Genomic DNA, 12,148 nt, shown 5'->3' on the forward strand with positions numbered 1-12,148 from the left:
AGAGACCTGTACCCAGAGCACCCACGTGTGCTCAGTAACCCCGGGGCTGCAGAAGGGGTACAGAAGGCTCTGAACATGGTGGCAGGCTGCACTTCATTGTTGTCTAGTCAATGCCCAGCTGCTTCCCTCACATTAATGCTAAGAAGACCACCAGCCAGGAGAAGCAGCCCTCTCCTCCCGGGGCCAATCCTCAGGCCCCTGTGCTCAGCCAGGCCTCTCTCCCCTCTCTGCTCCCACAAAGCCAGCCTGGCAGAAGCCACTGTACATTTGGTTCAAAGAAACTCTCTGTCCTTTGCACCCAGCTTCCGATGAGCAACCACTTAAACTATATATTTATTTATTGATGGGTTCGTTTATTTAATTTAGTTCAAGAAGGCCAAGGAACCCAGTCTTCAATATCTAAGAATCCCGTGTGATTGGAATGAGTGTACTGTCTTTATATCTAGTCCCTTCTCCAGGTTGAATAAGCTCAGATTATTTTAATAGGAATATTTGTGAATGAAGAAGTAAGATCACACTGCTTCAATAATTCTGAAATAAATTTTACTGAAAAAAAAAAAATTGTTCCCATGTGGTGATTGACTTTTCTTGGATCTGACACAGACAGGGGCAGATAGGCCATGGGAGCCTGGCTGGGGAGCTGGCAGCCTGCTCCTCGCTGAGTGCCGCCAAGCACCTGGAAACACCCCTGACCAGCAGGCCGCCTCCCACCCATCCCCTTCATTTCTGTTTTCAACAAAAGGATATTCAGTGCAAAACCTTGACCTGAAAACAGGGACTAAAGGTTGTGGAAACGGCTGCCGACAATTTCTCTGTTCATTTACTCAACATTTATAAAGCAAATGCTATGTACTAGGGGCTGGGAGCACAGAAGCAAGAAAGGTAAGGCATTCCTGCTTGGACAGGAGAGGTGAGACGCAGAAGCAAAATGAAGGAAAATGCCAAGTAGAGGTGATACAGTATGAAAGGAGCAGTCGGGGGGTGACAGATCTGCTGTGAAGGACAGAGGGTCACCGAGGGCGACATGTGAGTCAGGCCTAAAAGCATGAGCAGCAGTCCCCCACACAGAAAAGAAAGGTGGAGGGACCAGTGTGAACAAAGGTGTGGGGGTGTAGGAATGAATGATGCCAGGGGCGAACCTTCAGGAATTCAGGAGTCATCAGAAGCACAGTCAAAACACAAAAGAAACTGTTGTAACTTGTATCTCAGACAAAGGAAGTATTTGCTTAGTATATAAAGAATTCCCTCAAAACATTAGAAAAAACAAGAACAAAAATCTAACGAAATAGACAAAAACCCAACAAAAATATGTTAACAGGCTGTCAACAAAAAAGGAAATACTATTAGATCTTGTACAGAGTAAAAGATGCTCAACATTACTTATACTAAGATGAATTAACAGCACTTTGACTACCAATGCTCTATCAGATTACAAATATAAAGTTTAACAAGGCATCCAGTTCGTAAGACTGTGGGAAGACCTCCATTCTTAAGCATTACAGGTGGGAATATAAATTGATACAACTCCTATAGAGGAAAATTTTATAATAACTATGAAAATTATAAATGCATATCCCCTTTGGCCCAGTAATTTCACTTCTGGGGATTTATCCTGCAGATGGACATACACCCTTGTGAAATGACACATGGTCAAAATTGTTCATTCTACATCACTTATAATAACAAACAACTGGAAATATCCCAAGTGTCCATCGACACTTGCTAAAGGAAACTAGCTAAAGGTGTGAGCTGTGACTGGTATGTGGCTACTCCCTTTAGGGTCCCTTGCTGTTTGAAAGGGTCAATGCTTCTCTTTCTCTGCAGTCCCTCACTTTCACCCCCTGAACCCCGATCCCATCAGCCTGAAGAGACAGAAAAGGTATGAAATCCTTCACCCGCTAGGATCAGGAAGTGAGGGCTGAGGACTCCAGGCCACCGCCTGAGCATCCTGATGTGCTGCCCCTCAACCTGAAGAGGAGCCTGGCTGGAAGACAGGCCACTCGGGCCATGTAGTTTGCATGTGAATGTTGAGCTTGCATGAATCCTTGGAGCAGAGAGATATATGGGGTCCAGGTACATATAGGAGCATCTACACAACATGGTTTGGCTTTCAAATGAAATACATCAGGAACACCTGGAAGGGATGTCAAGCATGGAGCTGAGCCTCAGTGTCCTCCAGCCTAGAGGTAAGACCCTTGTCCCCAGTAGACAATGTCCTCCAAATGTCCATCCACCTCGGCCTCACTGTGAAAGCAGCAAGTCCAGTTCCCTCCCCCAAAGGCCTTTCCAGGGCCCTGATCCTTGTCAGATGTTGATCTTCCAATATTGTACTTACATACAACCTACAAGAATTTTGAAAAACTGTGGCCTTGCCCTGGCTGATGTTCCCAGTGGTTAGAGCATAGGCCTAAGGGTCACAGGTTCGATTCCAGTTGAGGGCATGTACCTGGGTTGTGGTTCGCTCCCTGCCCCCAGTCGGGGCACCTGTGGGAGGCAACCAGTCCACGTGTCTCTTTCACATTGATGTTTTTCTCTCCCCAGTTCCCTCCCTCCCTTCAGAAAGAGTGAAAACTCTGAAAGGCAATGGAAAAAAAATATCCTCAAGTGAGGGTTTAAAACAACAAAACAAACCTATGACCTCACCTCTCCACCAACATATACATTTTAGGTTAGAATCTAAAACTTGTTATCATAGCTTTAAATAGTTCATTGCAAATGTTATCATTCCTGGAATATTGTAAATTTGACATTTCAAAATAAAACTGTTACATCCCTTTTATAAAAGCATCCAATAAAATTCCAATCGTGTAGTGACTGTTTCCTACTGTCAACCATCTAAAAATTACATGAGCAAATAAATCTTCAAGTCAGAAATTTATGGCATTCTCTTTTCTCCTTGAACTGACATTTCCACTCATTTCCCCCATGAAATTTTATACTAATATAATATGTATTATGTTTAAAAACATTTTACTGATCATCCTATGATAGTTACTTGCAACAATAAAAGTGTGTTCAGTCAAAACTTAATTTATTATATTTTATGTACCAGTAGGATGTTAAATCTTTTAAAATTCTCCCAGATTGAGTCATCATTATAATTATTGTTAGTATACAATCTATCAAAATAACATAAATGCATAAATATTCTCTATTATAAATGCTGATTTTCATTAGCAATATATCTTGTTGAGATAGAGCTTTTTAAAATTATTATATATATATTATTCGTAATTAGAATGAGGGCTCAGCATTGAACCTATTCTTAGTTTGGTTTTTGAAATGTAAATCTTAGGAAAACTTGTACGTATAAACTATGAGTGGATGGGAATGAAAGGAATTTTATTTCAGTGGTGTCACTCAACTCTTTGAAATCTTTCCGAGTTACTTGTCAAAATCATCTAGTCATCTATCATCAAAAATTGTTCAATGATTTATTATCCAACAACTTATTTGGGTCCTCTCAGTTTTGTTGTGAGAAATGGAAACCACCAGAGCAGCCGGCGCCCCTCTGTCTGGTGCCCGGGAGCTCTGACACCCAGGGCAATATAACTTCCCATGATTAGCAATGTGTGGAAGCCCGCTGTCCCCATCTGCTCCAGAGAGGAGAAGGGCAAGGTCACTCCAGCCTCCTTTTCACTACTCATGTGGCTGCCTGCCCTGGTGCCATGTTCACTGGACTGGATGAATGCCAGGAGTGGCTCAGCTGATGTCAGGGTGCCAAGTGACAGCCTTGACAACACCCAACTGAGCTCTGCCCAAGGAATCGGGGGGGGGGGGGAGTTGGAGGGGAAGCCTGGGCTCACTCTTACCTCTTTGTTTTTCTCTGTAATAATGTGGGTGGGGGAAGGTCTAGTGATCAGCTCCAGCACCTGTGGTTCAGTTCCTCTTCAGTGATCGAAAAGTAACTAAGAGGGTAATAGGATAGAGGATAACTGGGTGGGTGCAATGAGAGGTACTGTTTTAGGTGAGGTGGTCAGGGAAGAAAGGCCCTCTGAGAATGTGGCTTGAGCAGAGCCCTGAATATAGAGAAGGTGCCCATCTTGCAAAAATCTAGGGAACAGCATGCCGAGAGGAGGGAACCCCGAGACGTAAAGACCCTGGATTGGAAGTGGGCTTGAATGACGAGGCACAGCAAGAAAGCCGATGTGGCTGAAGCAGAGTGGACTGAGCAGAATGGGCTGGAGAGGAAGGCAGAGAGGCAGGCAAGGGCCAAGTCTCTGTATAAGGAGTTTGGGCTGAGTGTGTCATGTGAAGCCACTGCAGATCCTTAGTCACGGAAGGGTGATCTCATATGTTGTCTCACTCTTGCTGTTGTGTGAAGAATGGACCCTGGGGGCAGGAGGAGAGGGTGTGAAGAGTGGAAGCTGAGAGATCAGTTAGGAGGCTGTAGCAATGGACTGCCCTGGAGAAAATGGCATCTTGGATGAGGGTGATAGGAGAGAAGGCGGTAAGGGGTGTATTCTGGGCACAGAGACAACAGAACTGGCTGCTGGCGTAAGTGTGGGAGGTGAGAGAGAGGGTAATCAAGGGACTCACAGGTAAGCGGGTACATGGGGGTATTTCACAGAAATGGGGAAGCCTCAGGAAGAAGCAGGCATCATGTTGGGGGGCAAGGTGGACAAAATGTTGTATTTTGGCCAAGTTGTATTTTAGATACCTGCTCGACATACACAAGAATATAAAATTTGAATCTCCCTGGAGATCAGACTCAGGTGTAAGTTGTATATAGAAGGTCACATGTCATGGGCCTCAAGGCCACCTGACAAGAGTGAATATCTGGAAATGAGAATGGCCCAAGACTGAGCCTTGGGCACAGCAATGCAGAGAAGCTGAAAGAAAGAAATGGGGCCCTCAAGGGAGATTGAAGAGGAGTGACCAGGAGATAAAAGAAAAAAAAACAGGGGTAACAGGACAGCTGGAGGAAGTGGGTGAAGGGAAAGAAGCCCACCAGGCCCAGTGGTGCTGAGGGGCTGAGACCCTGAGTGCCTGGCCACTGGATTCCGTGAGAAGGAGGTTGTGGGTGGCCATAATAATAAAAAAAAAAAGACAGAGCTTGAGGACAAAAGCTGTCCTGGAATGTGTTGAGGAGAGAATGGAAGGAGAGGAAGTAGAGCCATTGAGTACAGACAAGACTCTTTTGAGTAATTTTGCTGTGAAATAAAAGTGGGGAAAAAAAGGGAACAAGGGGCCTAGACGGGAGTGGCTCAGCTGTTGAGCATCAACCTAGGATCTGAGGCGATCTGGGTTCGATTCCCTGCCAGGGCACATGCCAGGGTTGAGGGCTCTATCCCCAGGTGGGGGCGTGCAGGAGGCAGCTGATCAATGACTCTCTCATCATTGATGTTTCTATCTTTCTCTCTCCCTCTCCTTTCCTCTCTCTGAAATCAATAAAGATATACTTAAAAAAAAAAAAGGGGAGCAAGGGGACAAAGAAATGCTATCATAGCTGAAGGGGACTGTAGGATCAAATGAGTATTTTATGTTTAAGATGGAGTTGTTATAGCACATCAGTAGGTTCAGACCAGCCATTCAGTAAGTGGGAGAGAGACTATGCAGGAGAGAAAAGGGAGGGTTACAGGAACCAAGCCTTGAGTAGCCTGTGGGGAAGTGATAAGGGAGGTGATGTAGTTGGATACAGATGCAGGAGGGTTAGTAATTCCTTGGGTAGAAATATGAGGCAGCTCTTTCTTGACTGCTCTTTCCCTCAGAATGAAATAGCACCTAGAGTACACTCAGGCTGTTATCCCTGCAGACTGGTTCTCCTCTCCTGGCTCCCTAAGCAGGGTCATTCTCACTCTCAGGCCAGACAGGCTGAGCTGCCCTGGCCACTGGAACATTCTTTTGGAGTAATCCTCTGCTAAATTCCAAATGTCACTCTACTGTATCTTCAACCCCTTAAGGTCCTACTGGTTTCTGGAAGAGTCTCAGAGGCATCTCCCATTACTCATTATTACATGGCAGCTATGAGCAGTGACCATTATAAGCAGTAAATGCAGAAGAATGCTGAGATTTTAAATTACCCATTAATCAATACAATGAGTATAGAATTGTAACCATCAGCAAACACTGAAAAAAATCAGGTACTAAAGAAATTAGTTTAGTTCAATAAGGCAATAAAAGATAAGAGGCATGATTTTATATATCCATCTATATCAGCTGGTAGGTAAATTGAAAGCAGTTAAGAGAAAAATTGGGGAAGGGTGTCATTTAAAAGAGGTCCATGGGGTTTAGTTATAAAATCAACTCACAGCTAAAAAGCCTAGTCTTAAGGCCTTCCACTGACTTAGCAGCCTGTCCCCAACTCTGAGAATTGACTGTGTTACTCCATGGTTTGTGCCATGTTATCCAAGAAGAGACCAATGACCCTGTCTCAGATTCTCAAGCCAAATAGCCCAAATGTATGAGATTTTTTTTTTCTCTTGCTGCTTTTAAAATTCTCTCTGTCTTTGATTTTAGACAGCTTTATTATAATGTGTCTTGGAGAAGATCATTTTAGATTGAAATTATGGGGTGACCTAATAGCTTCATGAAATTGGATATCAAATCTTTCCCCAAATTTGAAAAATTATCAGTCATTATTTCTTTCAGTAAGCTTTCTGCCCTTTCTCCCTCTCTTCTCTTTCTGGACTCCAATGACACGTAGGTTGTTTCTCTTAATGGTGTCTTATAAGTCCACAGGTTTTCTTTATTCCTTTAATTTTATTTTTCTACTTGCTTCTCTAACTATATAATTTTAAATGACCTGTCTTCAAACTCACTGACTCGTTCCTCTTGGTCCAGTCTGCTCTTGAAGCTCTCTATTGAATTCTTCAGCTCCAAAATGTGTTTGGCTCTTTTTTATGTTTCCATCTCTACGTTTTACTTCTCATTTTGTTTTGTTACTTCTGTATTGTTTTCCTGGTTTTGTTAAATTGTTCATCTGTGTTCTCTTGTAGGTCTCTGAGCACCTTGGATAAATCCCTTTTGAATGTTTTGCAATTCTTGTATCTCCATTTCTTGGAGTCAGTCACTGAAAGTTTGTTGTGTTCCTTTGGTGGTGTCATGTTTTGCCAATTCATCGTGATCCCAGTAACTTTGTGTAGGTGACTGTGCATTTGAAGGGGTAGTCACCTTTTTCAGACTCTATGGACTGACTTCAGCAAGAAAAGACCTTCACCCGAGGGTGGGGGCATGCTAGAGCACCCTGTAACCCTGGGTCTAGTGGTGCAGGGCACCAAGTGCAGAAGCATACAGACGCCTGTGTAGTGGCATGCGAACTGCAGACACATGTAACGGTGGGAACCAGAACCAGCGGCAATGACCTGGGCCAAGAGTGAGTGCACCAGCAGTTGTGGGGCCCTGGCTGTCAGCATGTACTACTATGGCTACAGGATCTCCACACAGATTCAGACATGGCAGTGGAGGCTGGTAAAAGGAGTTGGTGTTGGGGTGTGCAGGTGCCCAGCTAGAGGGGCTAGTTGCAGGTGAGCCCAGCAGTGTATGCCAGTGACAAGAGATAGGCCATATGCAGGCCCACGAGAAGCTGCTAGGGTCCTGGATGTCAGCGTGCACTTCGGGGCTGCAGAGTCTCACCACAGGTGCACAAACAACAGTAAATGCCTGTGGTGAGAGTTAGGCCAGCAGCATGGAAGTACACAGCTGGAGGGACTAGCAGGCACAGAGAGGTAGGTGGGGGTCAGCTGCTGGGGCCTAAGCTGGGGTCTTCATTCACACAGCTGCTGAGGACTGGGCTGGCTGCTGGTGCAGGTCCCGGGGTCTTGTAGGGGCAGGAGGAGGAAATGGGGAGAGACTCAGGCAGCTGGTGGCTGTGAATACAAATACCTGTGGAACAAAAAAAAATACATGAAATCTGCATCTGTACTAGCAGCTGTACTGGCCATAGTTTCTTTAGTGGTGAAAGCTCTGGGGTGCTCTGCAGAACAGGTCAGTGGGCGTTGTGGTCACATAGCCCTCTCCTCCTCTTTCCATTCCTAGTCATCTCTATGCATCCAGCTTTGCCGTTGTGGGTGGCATGAAACAGAGTGTGTTCTTCTTACAGTTCCCGGAAACATTGGGGAAGCTGGTCGCTGGCCCCACTTTCCCCTTCCTAGTGAGAGGAACTGCTTCTAGTTGGGGAGTTCCCTCTTGGTGCTGAGCAATACTGACTCGGGGAATGGGATGATGCAGGCACAATGAAGCTCTTCTTCCTTCCTTTTTCGTGTGCTGATTCCCAGGTTTTTTGCTCCATTGTGTTGCTGAAGTTTCTCAAGTGGACTCCAGAACTCTCCTGGAGCTGCTTTTTCATGAATGATAGCTAATCATTGATCTTTGTGGGGGAACAAAGGATGAGGTCTCCTACTTTACCACCTTGGTGGTGTCACCTCAACAATCTTTTTTTTTTTATAATCCTCACCAGAGGACACTCTTTCCATTGTTTTTTCAGAGAGAGAGTGGAAGGGACAGAGAGAGAGAGGGAGAAACATTGATTTGAGAGAGTCACTCCTGTACACGCCCCATCTGAGGCCAGGGATCGAGCCTGCAACCGAGGTACATGACCTTGACTGGAATCAAACCCCAGACCCTTCAGTCCACAGGCCAATGCTCTAACCACTGAGCAAAACTGGATAGGGCAATGATCTCAATTTTTAGATGAAGAAATTAAGGCCCAGGAAGGAAAAACAATATAACAAAGTTCATTTATTCATTCAATAAATGTTTAGTGAGCACGAACCATGTGTCAGACTCCTGTCCCAGATGCTGGAGACACAGGATAAGACATTTTAATGCAAGAGGCAGACAACAAAAAAGTAAGAAAATAAATTATTTTAGGGTAAATGCTCTGCTGGCAATAAAACAAGGCGATGTGATAGAGCTGAAAAGGAATTCCTTGAATGAGCTCATCAGGAAGGCCTCTCCTAGGAAATAACTCTGAACTAGGCACTACGTCATAAGAAGGAGCCAACCATGAGAGGAGGAACAATGCAGACAGAGAACTGTAAGCATAAAGGTCTTGAGACAGCAACCGGGTGGATGAGTTCAACAAGGAGCTAAAAGGCCAGTGTGGCTGGAGCATAATGAGAAATGAAAGAATCAGTGTTACGCTAAGAAGGGTTTGAATAATGGGCCTTATGAGAAAAAAAAAGTCATGGTTTGTAGCATTTACCAATTCCTTAGGTGTAAATACTTCCACCTACCAAGCTAACAGCATGAAGTCACTAAATGCAAAGTTGGAAAGAGATGTATGCAACCAGCCCTCAAGAGCAGGTGTGAGCAGCTTCAGTGCACCACTGAGAGTGCATGAGATGAAACTGAGAGACAGATAAGGGTCACTATGACTAAGGGCCACTAGGCCAAGCTGAGGAACTTGGATCTGTTACAAGATCATTGAAAAACCTGAGGAAGATTTTATTTTTTTATTTTTATTTATTTTTTTATTTATTTATTTTTTAAATATATCTTTATTGATTTCAGAGAGAAGAAAGGAGGGGAGAGAGAGAGAGAGAAACATCAATGATGAGAGAGTCATTGATCAAGCCCGCAACTGAGCATGTGCCCTGACCAGGAATCGAACCCCTATCGCCTGGATCCTAGGTTGATGCTCAACCGCTGAGCCACGCCCTACCGGGCAAGATTTTAAACAAGTAACATTACTGGAGTTACGATTTTAAAACACACATTTACCACTGTGTGGAGAATGGACCATGTGAGAGAAGAGGGAGCTGAGAGACCAAGTAGGAGTTTATTGTCCCATCCAAGGGTGGCTTGGACCACCGTGCACCCAAGGTTCTCTCATGGAAGACAAAGAACAAAGAGGTTTGGGGTGCTAATTCAGAGCAGAAATAATGGCCTTCCTAGTGGGTTGGATGTGGGTCTGAGGAAAATAAATGCATCAAACGTAACTGCTTAGATTTTTTTGTGAGGCTACCTGGGTAAACTTCAGAGGCATTTACTGAGGAAGACCAGGAGAGGATCAGGTTTAAAGCAGGTGGAGAGTCGGGGTTCTTTCTGGGCTACGCTTAGTTTAAGACACTGATTGGATATTCCTGTAAAGATGTCAAACTGCCAGAAAGCTATGCAAATCTGAAGCTCAGAGAAAACGCCCAGGCTGGAGATGTAAACTGAGGAATGGACAGCACCCAGAGGTCACAGGAAGCAATGGGACAAGGCCAGCTGTCCCGAGAAGGAGGTGGACCTCGAGTTGAGCTCGGGGCCTGCCTGCATTGAGAGCTCGGAGAGGAAGAACCACAGTGGTGACTGAGAAGGGCAGTCAGGGTGGAAGGGAAGCAGGGCGTGGGCGCCACAGAAACCAAAGCATGGAAGCTCTTCATAAAGCAGAAAGCGTCCCCTGCATCCGGTGCCGCTGATAGGGAGAGTCGAGGACCTAGAAGTGGCCACTAGATGGAGGTCACTGGCGGTCTTGACCTGAGGGGCTCAGGGAATAGTGGCTACAGAACGCAGAAAGAATTGGGCAATGCGGGCATGGAAGCCACAAATAGAAGCACGTGTCTCTGGGAAGGAACACAAAAAAGTGGGGTGTCGGGAGAGGGTTTCTTCATGACAGCAGATGCTTGGGCACGTTCATAGTTGGTGGCAATAAGCCGGGAGAGAGGGAGGAGGCTGGGATGTACGTGAGAGAGAGTCCTGAGCAGGAAGAAGAAAATAAAAGCCAGAGTTCAAGACCAGGGTCATCCTCAGGGCCACCCTGGCCACCGTCACAGACCGGGAAGGCAGGTGGATTCCACGTTGTGGCAGGAAGAGAGAGTTCCTGCCCCATTGCCTCTGTTGTTTCAGTGCAGAACAGCAGGGCGTGGGGCTGGGCAACGGTGAAATCACTTGTCGCTCCTGTTCAGTCTTCTCCCTCCCACCCCACTGAAGGCAATTGTACCCAATGCCCCGAACTTTCCGTCTTTTTGTTCTGGCTCTTCCGATCCTGCCCTGACTCACGATGCTCTCTCTCCAACGTAAGATGTTTACATTTTTAAAACAAAGTGTCTGGAAATAACGTATTAGTCCCCCCACAAATGCCTCTCTGTAACAGAAGCATCTGGGGCTGGTGAAGAACTTTTGTTCCTCCAGAGCTGACACCACAGCTGTTTATGTGGACGAATGACAGAGACTCCCCCACGGCTCCAGCACAGCAGCACTCGGCGCCTGTGGCTGGGCCCCCCTCGCAGGAGGTGAGCGCTGGATTACCCGCCCCCAGAACTCCGCCTGTGCTTCGGGGAAATTCCCCAGAACGCCTTGACTTCTGGCTCTTTCTAAGCCTGGGGATGGAATATTTGTGGAACTTCCTTTGCAAGAAAAAAGCGGTGACCTTTCACGGAAAAAGAAGGAAGTCAATGCTCTAATGAGGTTCCTTCAGTCGGCTAAGACCCTCTTATCTTGGGCATGACCTCAGCAGAGTCCCTGAGAGACCGCTGGGTGTGGCTCCCACCCACCCTTCCTCCTTCCACCAGCCCTCCACCCTCAGGAAGCCTTCAATTCCATGTCCATGTTAGGGATGAAAAGAACTCATCGCTAAGAACCCAAACCTGGCCCAGAACATCTCCCCGTGACCTCTCGCTTGCCAACCGCTTGGCCTCCCTGCGTGAGGAAGGAACATTCTACCTGGTCACAAAAAAGTTCCTTGAACTTCAGGCTGCGCCTCCTCAGCTGAGGCCTCCTGACGGCCCCTCGCCTCCTGGCCGCAGGCCCTTTACTTTGAGGCTCAGCTTTTACTCCCTCCCCTGTTCCCGCACAGAAAGATCCACCCCTAAGTGACTCCTGAGAGGTCTCCACTGGCCTCCCCACGTCCTGAACCGATCTGCAGCGTCTCTTATCTTTGCAGGATGTCTCCCTGACCCCTGGGCTGCACAGTCTCCTAAGGGGCTTCCCCAAAGCAGCTGCTGAAGAACAAAGAGAAACAGAGGAAGGAGGGAGGGAGGGTAGGAGTAAGGGCTTTACCGAAAGCCAAATGTAACCAGCGTGTTGGGCAGCCCGCACTTGGTGAATCACCGGCAAGAAGCCCCCTCTGACTGCTCCAGCCAGCGCGGAACTTCCCGGGGACCGTCAGAGGCAAACAGTCTGGGATCCAGATAAAGACGGCGGATACAAACGCTTTCACCTGATTCAGTTCCTCTCCCCAAGCCCCATGCATCCGACAGGACAGGGATCTTGAAGGGCACAA

At 46.4% G+C, this 12,148-nt stretch overlaps 1 protein-coding gene across 1 annotated transcript in view; it reads left to right on the plus strand.

The window, feature by feature from the left end:
• Window positions 1-4,395: 4,395 nt before the first annotated feature.
• Window positions 4,396-12,148, plus strand: part of IL1A (interleukin 1 alpha) — a 32,674-nt gene continuing 24,921 nt past the window's right edge. The window contains exon 1 of the mRNA XM_087823757.1: window positions 4,396-4,450. Coding sequence (XP_087679883.1) covers window positions 4,396-4,450 — 55 coding nt within the window. The remainder of the gene's footprint in view (window positions 4,451-12,148) is intronic.

Source organism: Miniopterus natalensis, chromosome 13 (assembly GCF_054644295.1).
Source record: "Miniopterus natalensis isolate mMinNat1 chromosome 13, mMinNat1.hap1, whole genome shotgun sequence".
NCBI lineage: Eukaryota > Metazoa > Chordata > Mammalia > Chiroptera > Miniopteridae > Miniopterus > Miniopterus natalensis.